Source organism: Microcaecilia unicolor, chromosome 4 (assembly GCF_901765095.1).
Source record: "Microcaecilia unicolor chromosome 4, aMicUni1.1, whole genome shotgun sequence".
Classification (NCBI taxonomy): Eukaryota; Metazoa; Chordata; class Amphibia; order Gymnophiona; family Siphonopidae; genus Microcaecilia; species Microcaecilia unicolor.
In genome coordinates this window covers 264,657,511-264,676,639 of record NC_044034.1, presented here as the reverse complement: position 1 = coordinate 264,676,639, position 19,129 = coordinate 264,657,511, and the positions used below count along the sequence as shown (strand labels likewise).

General features: G+C 46.1%; 1 protein-coding gene across 1 annotated transcript in view; it reads right to left on the bottom strand.

Moving 5' to 3' along the window:
* Nucleotides 1-19,129, bottom strand: part of RASA3 (RAS p21 protein activator 3) — a 615,753-nt gene that overhangs the window by 377,971 nt on the left and 218,653 nt on the right. Inside the window, exon 2 of the mRNA XM_030201492.1 lies at nt 14,835-14,952. Coding sequence (XP_030057352.1) covers nt 14,835-14,952 — 118 coding nt within the window. The remainder of the gene's footprint in view (nt 1-14,834; nt 14,953-19,129) is intronic.

Genomic DNA, 19,129 nt, shown 5'->3' with positions numbered 1-19,129 from the left:
ATCTCTGTTGAAGAATCTCCAATATGTGTTTATGTTTATTGAATATTTGATAACCGTCCAAATTCCAAAGAGAATGGGACTCAGTGGTTTACAATTCCAAAATCAAAACAAAGTACATGAAAAGAACGCCAATATAAAAATAGAACAGAGAAGGCAATAATCATACAGCAATCAAAAAGCAGAATGAAGAGTAATTTCATATCATGCAATTTTTGGTGAAGAACTAATCTATTACAATCAAGCGAACAGAGAGACCTTGAAGGAGTATATGGAATTGTGACAGCTGAAAAATATAGAGGCTTACATTGATGGATTGCCCTGTGTGCTAAACAGAAAATCTTAAAACAACATCTGAAACTAACTGGAAGCTAATGTAGTTGAATGAAAAGAAGGGTAATGTGATCTAAATGCTTAACATGGCAAAGGAAATGAACAGCTGAATTATGTAAACATTGCAACCGATAAAGGACATAACATGGAACTCCACAAAAAATAGAATTACAATAGTCAATGCGTGTAATGACAAACACATGAATCAACGTATGAATAGCAGTGAAATCTAGAAAACGACTAATAGACCGAATCAGAATACGCCAGTAGAAACCTCTCTCAACCACTTGAGTGACATAAGCTTGAAAAAATATTTATACCTGTGACTTTGTTCCGTTACTTAGGAGTGATTTTTGACTCAATGTATTAAACAACTTAAATGGAATAGAAGGGATAGAAAGAGAACCCGAAATCCAACACTACCATTTTAGAAGGATTGAGAACCTTTCTGTGCTTAAGAAGCCACTTAAAAATATCCAAGAGACAGTACTGTAACCGAAAGATATCTAGAGCTGAAGAAGTCACTGGAAAAATCAGCAAGATGTCATCTGCATACAGAAAGAATTTTATATTATGTTCTTGAATGAGAAGAGCCAATGGACTAAGGAAAATGTTAAATAAAAGAGGCGAGAACAGAAGCCTGAGGAACGCCACACTGCAGTGGACTCAAGGGGGAAACTGATGATATGGTGGAAACCCTGAAAGTCCTATCCAAAAGAAAAGAAGAGAACCATGGAAACACCAAACCTAAGATTCCAATAGACTTAAGACAAAAGAGAAGCAAAGAATGATCCACCAAGTCAAAAGCCACAGAAAGATCTGAAGACACAAGAAGAACCACCATGCCTGAATCAAGATATGCATGTAATTCACTGTTAAGCGATGTTACCATTGTCTCAGTGCTCTGGAGCGCACGGAAACCTGTCTTTGATGAAGGATGAAATGACTATTAGTGAATTGAAGCAATTGCTGAAAGACAACTTTTTCCATAATTTTTGTTAAAATGCAAAGATTAGAGACAGGTCTATACTGCTCTGGACACACAGGGTCCAAGGATGCATTCTTAAGAATGGGCCGAACTACAGCTAATTTCCATAATGTAGGGATCAGACCAGTCAACTAACTCAGGTTGACCAAATGCAAAATCAAAAAGGAAGAAATCCATGTCTATCTACTTTAATCCAAGATGAAGGGATGGGATCAAGTTGAGCGGTATTTAAGTGCATAGAGTTTGTCAATAATGATAGTTGGGTAAGTGAGGGAAGAGTAAAAGAATCCCAAACATCTACCAAAGCTGTAGCCGAGGTTTCAGTAGAAGGATCCAATAAACAATCAGATGAGACTGAAGAACTACAAGACGTGGTGAAAGGGCATGAAAGGGCTCGAAGGTTAGCAACCTTGTACAAAAAATAAGAGCTATGTAGATTGAATTCACCAATGGGCACTACTCTTTCCAGTTGTTTTCTTTTTTCCCTAATTATGCAGATTTTTTAATGAGACAGTTTTCAAATATTTGACTCAGAACTTTCTCATTGTTGTACTAACCTACACGCAAAGGGAGAAATGGTGTTCGCTTTGGAATCTTTGAGCATTTCATTGATTAGAAGAACTACTTATTGCCGGAAAAGATGGAATATTTGAAAAATAGTGTAAGAGAGAAAAAAATTATTATTTTCTTAATTTTCCTTGAAATAGGTTGATTTCCATTTCCAACATGCTTATATCCTACCTTGTGAAGGTTCTGAAAATTATTCACTGGCTCTCTCCCCAGTATTTTAAGGGTTTATTACAACCTGACATCTAGGAGACTGTGGGGACAGGAAGGGGAGGTGAACAACTGGCTTCCTCTGATAGGCCTAATCTTACAAAGTTGATGGAATCACCCGAAGAAAAGTCAACAGGGCTACTCAGGTTGCCATTTCTGCATTAGCTTCTGTTAAATATGATACTGAAATTATTATTGTTTATTTATTTAGAAAGGAAGATCTGATAGATCATGGACATAAAATTAATGTATCCCCCAATTTCTTCTTTGCAACTCAAGCTTATGGAAATACTTTCTTCTGCTCTGTCCTTTGGTGGTATTGTTGGGTATGTATAGCGAATGCTACATACCTGTAGAAGGTATTCTCCGAGGACAACAGGCTGATTGTTCTCACTGATGGGTGACGTCCACGGCAGCCCCTCCAATCGAAAACTTCACTAGCAAAGGCCTTTGCTAGTCCTCGCGCGCCCATGCGCACCACGCATGCGCGGCCGTCTTCCCGCCCGAACCGGCTCGTGTTCGTCAGTCCCATATGTAGCAAGACAAAACAAGGGAAGACACAACTCCAAAGGGGAGGCGGGCGGGTTTGTGAGAACAATCAGCCTGCTGTCCTCGGAGAATACCTTCTACAGGTATGTAGCATTCGCTTTCTCCGAGGACAAGCAGGCTGCTTGTTCTCACTGATGGGGTATCCCTAGCCCCCAGGCTCACTCAAAACAACAAACATGGTCAATTGGGCCTCGCAACGGCGAGGACGTAACTGAGATTGACCTAACAATTTATCCAACTAACTGAGAGTGTAGCCTGGAACAGAATAAACATGGGCCTAGGGGGGTGGAGTTGGATTCTAAACCCCGAACAGATTCTGAAGCACTGACTGCCCGAACCGACTGTCGCATCGGGTATCCTGCTGCAGGCAGTAATGAGATGTGAATGTGTGGACAGATGACCACGTCGCAGCTTTGCAAATCTCTTCAATAGTGGCTGACTTCAAGTGGGCTACCGACGCTGCCATGGCTCTAACATTATGAGCCGTGACATGACCCTCAAGAGCCAGCCCAGCCTGGGCGTAAGTGAAGGAAATGCAATCTGCTAGCCAATTGGATATGGTGCGTTTCCCCACAGCCACTCCCCTCCTGTTGGGATCAAAAGAAACAAACAATTGGGCGGACTGTCTGTTGGGCTGTGTCCGCTCCAGATAGAAGGCCAATGCTCTCTTGCAGTCCAATGTGTGCAGCTGACGTTCAGCAGGGCAGGAATGAGGACGGGGAAAGAATGTTGACAAGACAATTGGCTGGTTCAGATGAAACTCCGACACAACCTTTGGCAAGAACTTAGGGTGAGTGCGGAGGACTACTCTGTTATGATGAAATTTGGTGTAAGGGGCCTGGGCTACCAGGGCCTGAAGCTCACTGACTCTACGAGCTGAAGTAACTGCCACCAAGAAAATGACCTTCCAGCTCAAGTACTTCAGATGGCAGGAGTTCAGTGGCTCAAAAGGAGGTTTCATCAGCTGGGTGAGAACGACATTGAGATTCCATGACACTGTAGGAGTCTTGACGGGGGGCTTTGACAAAAGCAAACCTCTCATGAAGCGAACAACTAAAGGCTGTCCTGAGATCGGCTTACCTTCCACACGGGAATGGTATGCACTAATCGCGCTAAGGTGAACCCTTACAGAGTTGGTCTTGAGACCAGACTCCGACAAGTGCAGAAGGTATTCAAGCAGGGTCTGTGTAGGACAAGAGCGAGGATCTAGGGCCTTGCTGTCACACCAGACGGCAAACCTCCTCCATAGAAAGAAGTAACTCCTCTTAGTGGAATCTTTCCTGGAAGCAAGCAAGATGCGGGAGACACCCTCTGACAGACCCAAAGAGGCAAAGTCTATGCTCTCAACATCCAGGCCGTGAGAGCCAGAGACTGGAGGTTGGGATGCAGAAGTGCCCCTTCGTCCTGTGTGATGAGGGTCGGAAAACACTCCAATCTCCACGGTTCTTCGGAGGACAACTCCAGAAGAAGAGGGAACCAGATCTGACGCGGCCAAAAAGGAGCAATCAGAATCATGGTGCCTCGGTCTTGCTTGAGTTTCAACAAAGTCTTCCCCACCAGAGGTATGGGAGGATAAGCATACAGCAGACCCTCCCCCCAGTCCAGGAGGAAGGCATCCGATGCCAGTCTGCCGTGGGCCTGAAGCCTGGAATAGAACTGAGGGACTTTGTGGTTGGCTCGAGATGCAAAGAGATTTACCAAGGGGGTGCCCCACACCTGGACGATCTGGCGCACTACTCTGGAGTTGAGCGACCACTCGTGAGGTTGCATAATCCTGCTCAACCTGTCGGCCAGACTGTTGTTTACGCCTGCCAGATATGTGGCTTGGAGCACCATGCCGTGACGGCGAGCCCAGAGCCACATGCTGACGGCTTCCTGACACAGGGGGCGAGATCCAGTGCCCCCCTGCTTGTTGATGTAATACATGGCAACCTGGTTGTCTGTCTGAATTTGGATAATTTGATGGGACAGCCGATCTCTGAAAACCTTCAGAGCGTTCCAGACTGCTCGTAACTCCAGAAGATTGATCTGCAGATCGCGTTCCTGGAGGGACCAGCTTCCCTGGGTGTGAAGCCCATCGACATGAGCTCCCCACCCCAGGAGAGACGCATCCGTAGTCAGCACTTTTTGTGGCTGAGGAATTTGGAAGGGGCGTCCCAGAGTCAAATTGGACCAAATCGTCCACCAATACAGGGATTTGAGAAAACTCGTGGACAGGTGGATCACGTCTTCTAGATCCCCAGCAGCCTGAAACCACTGGGAAGCTAGGGTCCATTGAGCAGATCGCATGTGAAGGCGGGCCATGGGAGTCACATGAACTGTGGAGGCCATGTGGCCCAACAATCTCAACATCTGCCGAGCTGTGATCTGCTGGGACGCTCGCACCCGCGAGACGAGGGACAACAAGTTGTTGGCTCTCGTCTCTAGGAGATAGGCCCGAGCCGTCCGAGAATCCAGCAGAGCTCCTATGAATTCGAGTCTCTGTACTGGGAGAAGATGGGACTTTGGATAATTTATCACAAACCCCAGTAGCTCCAGGAGGCGAATAGTCATCTGCATGGACTGTAAAGCTCCTGCCTCGGAAGTGTTCTTCACCAGCCAATCGTCGAGATATGGGAACACGTGCACCCCCAGCCTGCGAAGCGCCGCTGCTACTACAGCCAAGCACTTTGTGAACACTCTGGGCGCAGAGGCGAGCTCAAAGGGTAGCACACAGTACTGGAAGTGACGTGTGCCCAGCTGAAATCGCAGATACTGTCTGTGAGCTGGCAGTATCGGGATGTGCGTGTAGGCGTCCTTCAAGTCCAGAGAGCATAGCCAATCGTTTTCCTGAATCATGGGGAGAAGGGTGCCCAGGGAAAGCATCCTGAACTTTTCCTTGACCAGATATTTGTTCAGGGCCCTTAGGTCTAGGATGGGACGCATCCCCCCTGTTTTCTTTTCCACAAGGAAGTACCTGGAATAGAATCCCAGCCCTTCCTGCCCGGATGGCACGGGCTCGACCGCATTGGTGCTGAGAAGGGCGGAGAGTTCCTCTGCAAGTACCTGCTTGTGCTGGAAGCTGTAAGACTGAGCTCCCGGTGGACAATTTGGAGGTTTTGAGGCCAAATTAAGGGTGTATCCTTGCCGGACTATTTGGAGAACCCACTGATCGGAGGTTATTTGAGGCCACCTTTGGTGAAAAACTTTCAACCTCCCGCCGACCGGCAGATCGCCCGGCACTGTCACGTGGATGTTGGCTATGCTCTGCTGGAGCCAGTCAAAAGCTCGTCCCTTGCTTTTGCTGGGGAGCCGAGGGGCCTTGCTGATGCGCACGCTGCTGACGAGAGCGAGCGCGCTGGGGCTTAGCCTGGGCCGCAGGCTGTCGAGAAGGAGGATTGTACCTACGCTTACCAGAAGAGTAGGGAACAGTCTTCCTTCCCCCATAAAAACGTCTACCTGTGGAGGTAGAAGCTGAAGGCTGCCAGCGGGAGAACTTGTCGAAAGCGGTATCCCGCTGGTGGAGCTGCTCTACCACCTGTTCGACCTTCTCTCCAAAAATATTATCCGCATGGCAAGGCGAGTCCGCAATCCACTGCTGGATCCTATTCTCCAGGTCGGAGGCACGCAGCCATAAGAGTCTGCGCATCCCCACACCTTGAGCAGCGGCCCTGGACGCAACATCAAAGGTGTCATACACCCCTCTGGCCAGGAATTTTCTGCACGCCTTCAGCTGCCTGACCACCTCCTGAAAAGGCTTGGCTTGCTCAGGGGGGAGCGCATCCACCAAGCCCGCCAACTGCCGCACATTGTTCCGCATGTGTATGCTCGTGTAGAGCTGGTAAGACTGAATTTTGGCCACGAGCATAGAGGAATGGTAGGCCTTCCTCCCAAAGGAGTCTAAGGTTCTAGAGTCTTTGCCCAGGGGCGCCGAAGCATGCTCTCTAGAACTCTTAGCCTTCTTTAGGGCCAAATCCACAACTCCAGAGTCATGAGGCAACTGAGTGCGCATCAGCTCTGGGTCCCCATGGATCCGGTACTGGGACTCGATCTTCTTGGGAATGTGGGGATTACTTAAAGGCTTGGTCCAGTTCGCCAGCAATGTCTTTTTTAGGACATGATGCATGGGTACTGTGGACGCTTCCTTAGGTGGAGAACGATAGTCCAGGAGCTCAAACATTTCAGCCCTGGGCTCGTCCTCCACAACCACCGGGAAGGGGATGGCCGTAGACATCTCCCGGACAAAGGCCGCAAAAGACAGACTCTCGGGAGGAGAAAGCTGCCTTTCAGGGGAGGGAGTGGGATCAGAAGGAAGGCCATCAGACTCCTCATCAGAGAAATATCTGATGTCCTCCTCCTCTTCCCACGAGGCCTCACCATCGGTATCAGACACAAGTTCACGAACCTGTGTCTGAAGCCGTGCCCGGCTCGACTCCGTGGAACCATGGCCACGGTGGGAGCGTCAAGAGGTAGAATCCCTCGCCCGCACCGGAGAAGCTCCCTCCGCCGACGTCGTCGGGGAGCCTTCCTGGGAGGCGACCGCAGTAGGTACCGCAAGCGGCACCGATGTCGGAGACCTCACCCCGGGCAAGGGGCCAGCCGGCGCCTCACTCGACGGTACCGGTGGCGCAAGCACCCCCGGTACCGGAGGGGAAGGGCGCAACAGCTCTCCCAGGATCTCTGGGAGAACGGCCCGGAGACTCTCATGCAGGGCGGCTGTGGAGAAAGACATGGAAGCCGATGCAGGAGTCGAAGTCAGAGTCTGTTCCGGGCGTGGAGGCTGTTCCGGGATGTCCAAGGTGGAGCGCATCGACACCTCCTGAACAGAGGGTGAGCGGTCCTCCCAGTGCCGATGCCTACTGGGTGCCGACTCCCTCGGCGACCCAGAGCTCTCGGTACCGACACGGGAAGGAGACCAGTGTCGATGCTTCTTTGACTTTTTCAAATGAAGCATGTCACCGGAGCTTCCCAGTACCGACGAGGAGGACGTAGAATCCAGCCGTCGCTTCCTCGGGGCCGAGGCCGAAGAAGGTCGGTCTCGGGAGGGGCTGTACCGCAGGAGCCCTCAGGGTAGGGGGAGACCCACCCGAAGGCTCACCGCCACCAGCAGGGGAATGGACAGCCCTCACCTGCACTCCAGACGAAGCACCACCGTCCGACGACATCAGCACTAGTGGAGGTCCCGGTACCACCGACGCAGCCTTCCGATGTCTCGGCCCTGACGATGCAGAGGGTCGATGCCTCGATGCAATCGATACAGTAGCGGCCGAGGGCAGAGGTCTTGACGCTGTCGACATCGACGCACTCGATACTCCCGGTGCCGATGCCGACGAAGAGCCCGAGAACAAAACGTTCCACTGGGCCAATCTCGCTACCTGAGTCCTTTTCTGTAAAAGTTTGCAAAGACTACAGGCCTGCGGGTGGTGCCCAGCCCCCAGAAACTGAAGACATGACGCATGCCTATCAGTGAGCGAGATTACCCGGGCGCACTGGGTGCACTTCTTGAAGCCGCTGGGAGACTTCGATGACGTGGGCGGAAAAATCACGCCGGCAAAATCAAAACTCGTAATTGCGGTAAGGCACCAAAAAGAGGGGGAGAAAAAAACTCGACCCGAGGCCTCAAAGGGGCCTACCCCGAAAACGAAAGAAAACTTATCGGGGCCAAAAACTAGAAATACGGGGAAGGGAAAAAGACCGAAAGGCCCTTCTCCGAAATCCCCTTTTTTTTTTTTTGAAAGCGAAAAAGTCAAAAGACGCGCGAGGGTCAACTTAAGGGGCGCGAACGGCGCAAACACGACCGTACCGAGCGCGGACAAAAGAAGACTGACGAACACGAGCCGGTTCGGGCGGGAAGACGGCCCCGGATGCGCGGTGCGCATGGGCGCGCGAGGACTAGCAAAGGCCTTTGCTAGTGAAGTTTCCGATTGGAGGGGCTGCCGTGGACGTCACCCATCAGTGAGAACAAGCAGCCTGCTTGTCCTCGGAGAATATTTTTTAAAATTTCCTCAAAAACATATTATAAAATTTTGGGGGTACACATTTATTTTCACAAAATCTGTACACGTAGAACCTTTTTTACAAATTAGAACAAGTGTTATTAATGTGGATTCTGAGAAGCCATGACCCCTACCTTTTCTAGTAGAACAGTATATTATTCCAGTCATTAGAAATGTCAGGTAAATTTCCGTACTTTTTTGGGAATTTTATATTCCTATTTAATTTTGTTGCTAATCCTTCTTCCAATTGGAGAATTGTGGTATTATATCAAAGTTCATTTTCCTTTTATCTTTTTTGACATTTAGGGCCCTGTTTACTAAGGTGCGCTAGCATTTTTCATTTTGGGGGAAGCCCTTACCGCCACACATTGAGGAGGCGGTATGGGCTCCCGCACTAACCCAGTGGTAACTGGGCAGCACACAGTACTGTCGGGTACACTCTGTCGCTACAAAAATAAATATATTTTTGTAGCACCAGATATGACGGAGTGCTAGGGATGGGAAGTACCTCTGGGTTGCTGCGGTAGCCTGGCGGTACTTCCTGTTTAGTAAGCACTTAGTAAAAGGGGCCCTTTTTATTTATCTTTCTTGCATTACCATCCCCTAATTTGTCTCTCTCCACTCCTCCATTCCACTCAACAATTCAGACTCCATTACCCCACATATCTCCCTTACATTATAGGAGCTTCTTCCTCTTCCCATTATATTCTCTTATTTTTTTCTTGAAATCACTGGAATGGAAACCCTCTCACCGTGGCTGTGGGTCACAGCAGGGGAAAGGGAATAGGGTTGCAAACATCCTGCCAGTTGCAGACTGATGGCCAGATGATCGAAAGCTCTATGCTGTCCCAAACAGCGCTCTAAAAATAGCGCTGGAACAGCATGGGGCTTTACCATCCCTATGATCAGAGATAATAGAATGCAAATTTATGCACACTATTATCTCTGATCATAGGGTAAAGTGCGGGACGATTGTGCCGGGTGCATCCTCCCGCCCTTGTTTGACAGGTCCGGGCTGTCAAAAGCCCAGACCTGTCAAAAACAGGGGCTGAAGGTCAGTGGGACCACCAGATCACAAAGAGCAAGGCCCTGGTGGCCTAGTGCCCCCACCAAACCCCCACCCTACCAACTCCAGTCCCTCTGACCCCTCCCCAACACAAGTTCATGGGGGGCTGGAGATCTGGTGGATCTCCAGCCCCCTAACTCCCCCTCACATCCCCCCCAAAAAAGCCCTGGTTACCTAGTGAGCAGCAAATCAAGCCCCCTGAACCTGGTCGTCTAGTGACCCTCTTCACTGCCCCGCCACCTGTGTTGGAGGAGGGAGGTAGTACACTCCCTCCTCTACCAGTGCCACCTTGAAAATGGTGGCATCCAGCCCTGCCCAGTGCATTCTGGGATACGCTGGGCAGCTTCACATCATATAAGGGGATTAGGGAGACTGGAGATCCACCAGATCTCCAGCCTCCCGTAAACTTGTGACAGGAGGTCGGGGGGGGGGGAGACTGGAAGTCTACTGGACTTCCAGCCCCCGTGTTGCTGGCTTGGGGTGGGGGGTCGGGGTTCCTGTTCCTGTGGGGGGGGGGCTGTATTGGGGGTTTGCAGACCATTGGGGGGGAATGGTGATCCCTGTCCAGCATGCTAGCAGGCCCTCGAGCTGGCATAGGATATGCCACAGACAGCATGCCGTTTGGCACGTTGCCCGCTGATCATTGGGAATATGTTTAGCATGCATTTGCATGCTACTTGTGCTAAGAGCTCTGTTTAGCATGCGTTTGCATGCTAGTTGCAGTCACAGTCCGCGAGCATGTTGCTTCACGTGCTCAGGGGCTCTGATCATAGGGCAGTAGCAAACGCAGGTGTTAATATGGCACTAATAGCCTCTTGCGCCTGCATTTGCTTCTGATCATTGGCCCATGAATTTGTTGGTTCCAGCACAAAATTCTGATGCTGAGGGCATGTGAATGTTTTTAAGGAAGGCCAGGGTAGGCATTCCATAGAGTTGCTCTCATTTTTCTATTCTGTCATTAGACTATATGGCCTGATCTATTCTACTACACTTAAAGAAGTGTAGAAAGCTAACTATATCACAGCTCATCTCAGAAACACTGGTAAGTTTTTTAATATTGAGGACACCAAGCACTTGGCTTGCTAACACTTTCCTTAACATAAAATATTTTCATGCACATAGCATCAATAGCGCATAGTGCTGCATGTGCACCACCAACTTGAAGAGGAGTATCTCATGGCAGCAGGACATATTTTGTTGGATCACCCAGCTAAGCAGCCATCCCATACCACTAAATGTTCTGCATTATGAATTTAGCTGTTATGAGTAGAAACAAAGCATAACAATAAAAAAATGTAGTCAAACCACCTTTTGTGCAATAGAAACCAAATGATGCTCTAAAGACAACATAACGTATGTTGCACCCACAGCTGTAACCTAGCATAATGAAACAAGAGTCAAGTTCAAAGCTAAACAAAGAATACAAGTAGCTAAAGTAGTACAATGAAAATCTAGGAGAATGATTCCACATTTATCCTGGGAGTAACTAATCCGATACAAGGAGATCATTCAATTCCTCAATGAGCTATTTCTGGAGTCTTTAAAGTGATGTCTATCCCCACTGTCTTGAATTTTGTTACTATCACCTCCACAAGAGTGCTGCTCAAAAAATGTTTAAAGTAACAAATCAAAAAGTAATAAATAAATGGGAATGATTAATACTTGCTCTATCAACTTCCCAAACATTGTATAAAAGAAAGAAAGCCAATGCCTGGAATTGCCTTCCAGTGAAGAGGCTAGTACTCTAATGTATATTAAACGTGCTTAGGACATAGAGAGTATCTTTATAACCAAATGGTGACATCAGAAACAAAAATGTGCATAAGTTATGTTCATTTTATACAGGACAGATGTGCACATATCTGCCTGTGTCTGTGCTTGAGTGTATAAGAAGCTACCAGCTCCCCTTAACAACACTCCCTCACAGAGCCACATTAAATCCTGTAGTACAGAGCAGAAAGGGAGTGGTTCAGTCAAGGCAGAGCAGGGAAATCATGGTTCAGGCAGCCAGAGGCACAGGCAGGGAGGCCCAGAGAAGACATGAACAGCCCTCCAGCATATGCCTTTCACCACAGATGTGCAAGCAGCAGAAGCTTAATGCAGGTAAGTCAAGTTTCACTTTGAAACTTTGTGAACTCCTAATCCTGAAGGTGCTCAAAATTCAGTGCTGAACGGTATTCTATAAAAGGCGTTCCAGGATTGGTGTCCATTATAGAATAGCAGGTGCAGCTGGGATCCGTGCCCAACTTTGGGTGCAAGGATTTACACCAATTGAAACCTGGTATAAATCCCAGCACATAAGTTAGGCGCAGATCCCCGGTATTCAGTAATACTGCTAACATCTTTAGTGAACGTCCCTGACCTGCCCATGCCCTTGCAATGGCCACACCCCTTCTGTGTTACTCACCATAAGATTTCTACATGAATCATTACAGAATAGCACTTAGCAAGATGAGTATGCAAATCAAAAATGTTGCCAATTAAAGTCAATAATTGACCATTAGCACTCAATTAATGCTAATTAGCTTATTAGCCAATTTGTGTGTGCATCTCACGATAGAATGCAATTGGCGTGCCATTTATAGAAACCAACCTACACTGTGGCCCATCAGGAACAGGGCCACAAGAAAATTATAATTGAATTCCAAGAGATTTTATCAAGCCTGTGAAGAAAACAGGATTTATCACTCTTTTAAATACAAATAAAGTGTTTTGTTTACTTTCACTTCTCTGAGAAGCTGTATCTGTTGAGGCTCCATACCATACTACACTAAATCCTTGCTCACGCTGCTTTACTGCCTAGATGAAAAAGGACTCCGTAAAGAAGGCACCCACACTTACACCTGCCTTCCCGCTCTCACAAAAGTTCCAGTTTATTTTATATGCATCTACACACACATGTAAACTCTAATTCTGCCTAAACTCCATCCCCCAGAACAGCTATGCTTATTCTAAGTAAAAATATGTGCAGGTAGGAGGAAAACACATTCTTTTTTTGTGTACATAGCCCAAGAAATCTCATAAACAGTTATTTCTGCAGGTAAAACACTGCTTTACTCACAGAAATGACATATAAAATTACTCCCATAAAAGGAAGTGACCAAAAAAGGGATGAGCGGTTATGACCCTCTGAGGTCACAACCCAGTCACCACTTTCAGGATTTCCACTTTCAATAACCATGAGATCTATTTGCACATGCTGTCTCATCCCTATCCATTGTGTAAATCCTGTAAAAACAAAAGGATTGCAGCCCTCAAGAGCAAAGAGTTTAAGGATTTGCCAGAATAAAACCCCTTGGCTTGTGGAAATGTTGCTATCACTGGGAACTAAAAACACACGCATTACTGTAAGCCAGAAATTATACAGTAAGCACCAACCAAGTTTTGTCAGTGTCAGAATTTTAAAGTGAAACTCCCTAATAATCTGGCCTAAACAGAGTTTGATCCAAATTTTTTTATACTCTTCTGCTAAGTACTAACTTTTATACTACATAATGAGCCTTGCACTTAAAATCACATGGCAATATTTTGACAACACAGGAAGCTTTGGCAACTATTCCAAGTTTGAAAGAAAAGCTCCCTTTTAGTCAAATATATGCCACAGAAAAACCCCATGACTGGCCACAAGTTAGTGCAAAGGAAGAACAACTAGGGCCACATCCCAAACACTAAGAGAGAGGTCTTTGTTGACACATTCTGGCAGATATTAAGATGCACAGAAAGTACTTTCCAGCTCCACATTATAATCTAAACTGCGCCCAACAGAAAATAAAAAATAAATTGCATGCATCCGGTTCAGGAAACAACCTTTCTCATATCCACAATCATTTTGAGAGTATAAGTGCCAACAGTGGGATGTTTCTATAGGTAATTTATCTGGTAGGAAACCTAATTTATCTGGTGCTGTTTATAGCAGACAGCCAACTGGCATGCAATCATTTAATTACATAGTGGAGCTACAGGGAACTTGTATATCAGATATCAATTAAAACTGTCTAGCCAAGTAAAAGGATTGCATCCAACTAAGATATTGCACAGGATTAAGAATATCAGTCAGCTCATCATACACAGCCTTATTGATAAGGTTTTGTCTGTTTCCATGCACAAAAACACCTGTAGAGAGCCATAACATAGATATGAGAGACTAACATTTTCCATGCCCCTCATCTAGCTTCCCTAATAAATATAACTTGTCAGTTCTTCATAACATATATATATATATACACACACACACATATATTATATATATATACATATATATACACACATATATATATACATATATATATATATATCCTATATAGTAAGTTGCACCTCCAACATTCTATGTCTGGATGCCTGGGTTCATAACTCACTTCCCATTGGTCCGCCCTCGCGATGATGTCAGAGGGCGGATCAATGAGAGGGAAGGGAAGCCAGCACCAGCCAGTCACAGAACGTTGGAGGTGAGGAGATAATCACAAGAGAATTGCCCCCTCCCTCCCTCCCCCCTGACCTCCTCCAAGTTCCAGGCCCCCTCTCCTCCCCCCTCTCCTCCGAGTTCCAGCCCCCTCCCCTCAGAGTTGCAGGATACCCCCCTCCCCTCCCCTTCGAGTTCCAGGCCCTCCCTCTCCTCCGAGTTCCAGACCCCCGCGCCTTCCCTCCCTCTCTCTCTCTCTCTCCCCTCCGAGTGCAAGCACGACCTGTCCTCCACCTGCCCCTCGCCTTCCTAACTGCTGGCCTGAATTTAAAAATTCTTACCTCGGGGTTCGGCGTCTGCAGTGAAGGGGAGCAGGCACGGCGCTTCAACGTGCCTTCCCTTGTGTCTCAGCTCTGCCTCTGGTCCCGCCCTTCCGGAAACAGGAAATGAGGGTGGGACCAGAGGCAAAGCTGAGACACAAGGGAAGGCACGTTGAAGCACTGTGCCTGCTCGATTTCACTGCTGCCGGACCATGAGGTAACAAGTTTTAAATTACAGCTGGCATTTAGGAAGGCAGATTGCGTAAGGGTATACATGACTATGTGGTAACACAGTTTTTTTAAAAGCCCATTTCTGCATGTAAAACAGGACCTACATGCAAAAAAAAATTTTTTTAAACACACACACATCATTATAAAATTACCCACATGTGTAATTATTGTAAAACTAATATTGAAAATAAAAAATTACCATAGTGATTTTTCCACTATTTTGGTCCTGAAAACCTCCTCTTGGTCTAGGTTTACTGTGCAATAGCAATCCCTCATCTTGTTTGGACCTGGGTATGAAGGAAGATTCTTGGCTTCTCCTGAAAACAATAAAAGAGGAAAATATTCAACAATAAAGCAAACATTGTTGTATTAATTTCTACTGTGATTCTGTAGATTTCCTTTACATTAACATCCCTGACAGAATGGCCTTATACTTGACAGGTATTTCTACAGCAAGGGCAAACCTATTTCTTCTGAGCTTACACATCATGTCTAGTCTACTCTCCACTACCCTACATTTACAATCCAAGACTGTGCAGAGATTCTTATCATAGGCACTGAACCATGATGTTCTGACAAACTACAGAATAGACCCCCCCCCCCAAAAAAAAAAAAAAAAAACCCAGAAAACAAAAAGGAAAAAGGGAAGAGCCAAGTCTATTTTTATTTTTTATTTATTTTCAGCACTTGATATACTGCAAGTGATCCCTTAAGCAACTATGCAGTTTACAATTTCTATTACAGTACTTTGCACTGTCCCTAATGGGCTCACAATCTAAGTTGTGTATTGTACCTGGGGCATGGAGGGCTAAGTGAGTTGCCCAGAGTTGCACAGAGCTGCAGAGGGAATTGAACCTGGTTCCTCAGGATCTCAACCAACTATCAGGCAGCAGTGGGAACTGAATCTGGTTCCCCAGGTCCACAGCCCGCTGCACTAACCATTAGGCCACTCCTCCACTTCCTTTTCCTAAAGTTTAGAACATGCTAATGGACATTAGTGTGCACTAAGTGCCACGTGGCCCATAGGTATAAAATAGGATGCACAGCATTTAGCGTGTGCTAATTCTGGGCTTCTTTTACAAAGCCGTGCTAGTGATTCCCATGCGGCAAATGAGAGGACGCCCATAGGAAGTGAATGGGCTTCCTCTCATTTACCGCACAGGAATCACTAGCACAGCTTTGTAAAAGATAGCACACACTAAGCTTTAGTAAAAAGGTCCTTTTATTTGGTTAGGCACAACAAATAGAAGTGAATTTGAATCTGAAATACAATAAATAAATAAATAAATAAATAATAAAAATCATTTTAAAAAATAGTAGCAAACATGGCCTTTCATGGGAAGCCTGCAGTTTATGCCAGTAGTTCAACCAGCAAATGTTTTTCTCTGACTCTGTTTCCTAAAATAGCTTTAAGCAAACCCATCTGTATTAAATCAAATTCCCTTGGAGGATTCATTGTTCATTCAAGCAGATGCCACAGTATAAACCAATGAAGACACAGTCAAACTAATGCATCCATTTTATTTTATTTCTTTGTTTGTTGCATAAGTACATAAGTACATAAGTAATGCCATACTGGGAAAAGACCAAGGGTCCATCGAGCCCAGCATCCTGTCCACGACAGCGGCCAATCCAGGCCAAGGGCACCTGGCAAGCTTCCCAAACGTACAAACATTCTATACATGTTATTCCTGGAATTTTGGAGTTTTCCAAGTCCGTTTAGTAGCGGTTTATGGACTTGTCCTTTAGGAAACCGTCCAACCCCTTTTTAAACTCTGCTAAGCTAACCGCATTCACCACTTTCTCCGGCAACGAATTCCAGAGTTTAATTACACGTTGGGTGAAGAAAAATTTTCTCCGATTTGTTTTAAATTTACTACACTGTAGTTTCATCGCATGCCTCCTAGTCCTAGTATTTTTGGAAAGCGTGAACAGACATTTCCCACCTATTTGCAGGCTCAATGAGGCTTACAATATTCCGTAATAATACAATATGGTCTTGCATTAAATGTTCATAAGTGAACAAGTAGATTAGTAGTCAAGTATAGAGAATTCATTATCGGGATAAGAAATAGAGTGATGTAGTGTTACAGTTCATTCGTGACAAGTTGATGAGGCAATCAGGTATAGAGAGTTCGGTTATGTCCAGTTCTGGTATAGGTTTCGTTGACTGAGATTTAGGATGGATTGTGTGGTATGCCTTGTTAAACACGTTGGTTTTTAGTGATTTTCGGATTTTAGTGATTTTATTCATTTAAACAGGTTCTCTCATTGAAATAGCCCTATCCTGAATAATTTTAAGGTGAGCCTCATTCAGGGACCCTTTTACAAAGTGGCGGTAAGGCCAACACGGGCTAACCGCATACTAATCTGGAGCTGCCGCCGACCCAAAACAGGCACCAGTGGTATTTCCAGCCCTGAAGCACATCATTTCTCACTCTAGGGAAAATCAGTCTGTATTTTTTAGTGCAGCGCTAACCCAGCGGTAATCAGGCTGCGCCACGCACTACCTAGTTACCACCAGGCTACTGCGGGAGCCCTTACCGCCACTTCAATGGGTGGCAGTAAGTGCTACCCCTTGCATGGCCTTGCGGTAAGAGCAATCTTACCGCATGGCTTTGGCTATTTTCAGTCTTTCTTGCCCACTGCGGTAAAAAGAGCCTCAGCACATGGCAAAAAGGGCCCCCATCGGGCCCTTTTTACCACAGCTTGGTAAAAGGACCCCTCAGTGAAAGAACCTGCAACAGGAACTGATTAGCTAACCTTGCAAAACGCAGTCTGAGCTGGTGGCTTTAGCCTACAAATCTTCAAGAGTGTCTTTTTCTTGCTTCTTCAGATTGAATAGAGATAACCACAGATGCCAGACTCTCTTTTTAGGATAATCATTCTCTTGATCATACAGCTAGTGTCTCTTGACCCTTGACAAAGCATCCTGGTTGATCAGCCACCTGGAGGTGAGTGCTGTACAAAGTGCACTACAGCCTTTACCAGCTTGATACAGAGCAAACCAGTTCAAATTATGTCCTACAATGCGACAATTTTTTATGCCAACAAAAACTGGGCATGAAGAATGCTCATCTAACCCTGGAGGCATACCTATTTTTCTGGTGGGCAGAAAGACATCATGCTCTGATGTCAGTGGTACATGTAGTGAGAACTCTGAACACCCAGGCCGACTATCTCAACAGGAACTCCTTGTATCCAGGGAAATGGGAACTATCGAGAAAAGTGTTTCGTCATGATTTCATCAAAGTGGAGTCTCCCAGTCCTGGACCTAATGGCCATGAGGCACATGCCAAGGTTCCCAGGTTCTTCAGCTGTTTAAAGGAGTTCAGGTAGGAGGGCCTAAATGTTTCCTGCAGCCTTGGCCAATTGTTTTCTGTATTTCCTCCATGGAAGAGTTCTCAAGCAAATCATTCATCATCATCAAGGACGAAAGGGTGCTCGTTGCTCCTCATGGCCCAGGAGATCTTGGTATGCAGATCTCATTCATCTTCAGATAGACAGCCCCATTTGCTGCCAAGCCTTCTCACAAGGGCCTGTTGGCTCATGGTCACATACAAATGAAGGATCCTTCTTTTTTGGTCTTAAGGCCTGGCTTTTGAAAGGTCTAGGTTGAGGGAAAAGGGGATATGTTGATGGTATCTGAGGATCTGAAGGTGACGAAACAGTGCAACAAGGTAGTGGCCATAGCCAGAAAGACGATAGGCTGCATAGACAGGAGTATAACCAGTAGAAGAAAGGAAGTGTCGATGCCCCTCTGCAAGTTGTTGGTGAGGACCCACTTGGAGAACTGTGTTCAGTTTTGGAGGCCATTTCTTACTAAGGATATAAACAGATTTGAAATAGTTCATAGAAAAGAGATGAAAATGGTATGGGACTTGCTTTGCAAGATGTATGAGCAGAGACTTACTGACCTGAACATGTATACCCTGGAAGAAAAGGGAAACAGGGGTGATATGATACTGATGTTCAAATATTTGAAAAGTTTTAATCCACAAACAAACCTTTCCAAAGACAGGAAGGCGAAAGAACTAGAGGACATGAATTGAGGTTGAAAGGGGGCAGACTCAGGAATAATGTCAAAACGTATTTTTTCACAGAAAGGGTAGCAGATACCTGAAATGCCTCCCTGCAGGAGGTGGTGGAGATGAAAACAGTAACAGAATTTTAAAATGTGTGGGATAAACATAAAGGAATCCTGTCTAGAAGGAATGGATCCAAAGAAGCTTAGCAGAGATAAAGAAACAACACCGGTAATTAGGAAGCAAAGTAGTATAGGCAAACTTTTATGGTATGTGCTCTGATCGTGGCTGGACAGATTCAGCTTCAGAAGTTGGAGAACAAGGACAGTGCTGGGCAGACTTCTATGGTCTATGCCCTGAAAATGGCAAGGACAAATCAAGACCAGGGATACATAAGAAGTATCACATACCATATGTAATGAGTTTATCTTGTTGGGCCTTACAGGTCTTTATCTGCCATCATCTACTA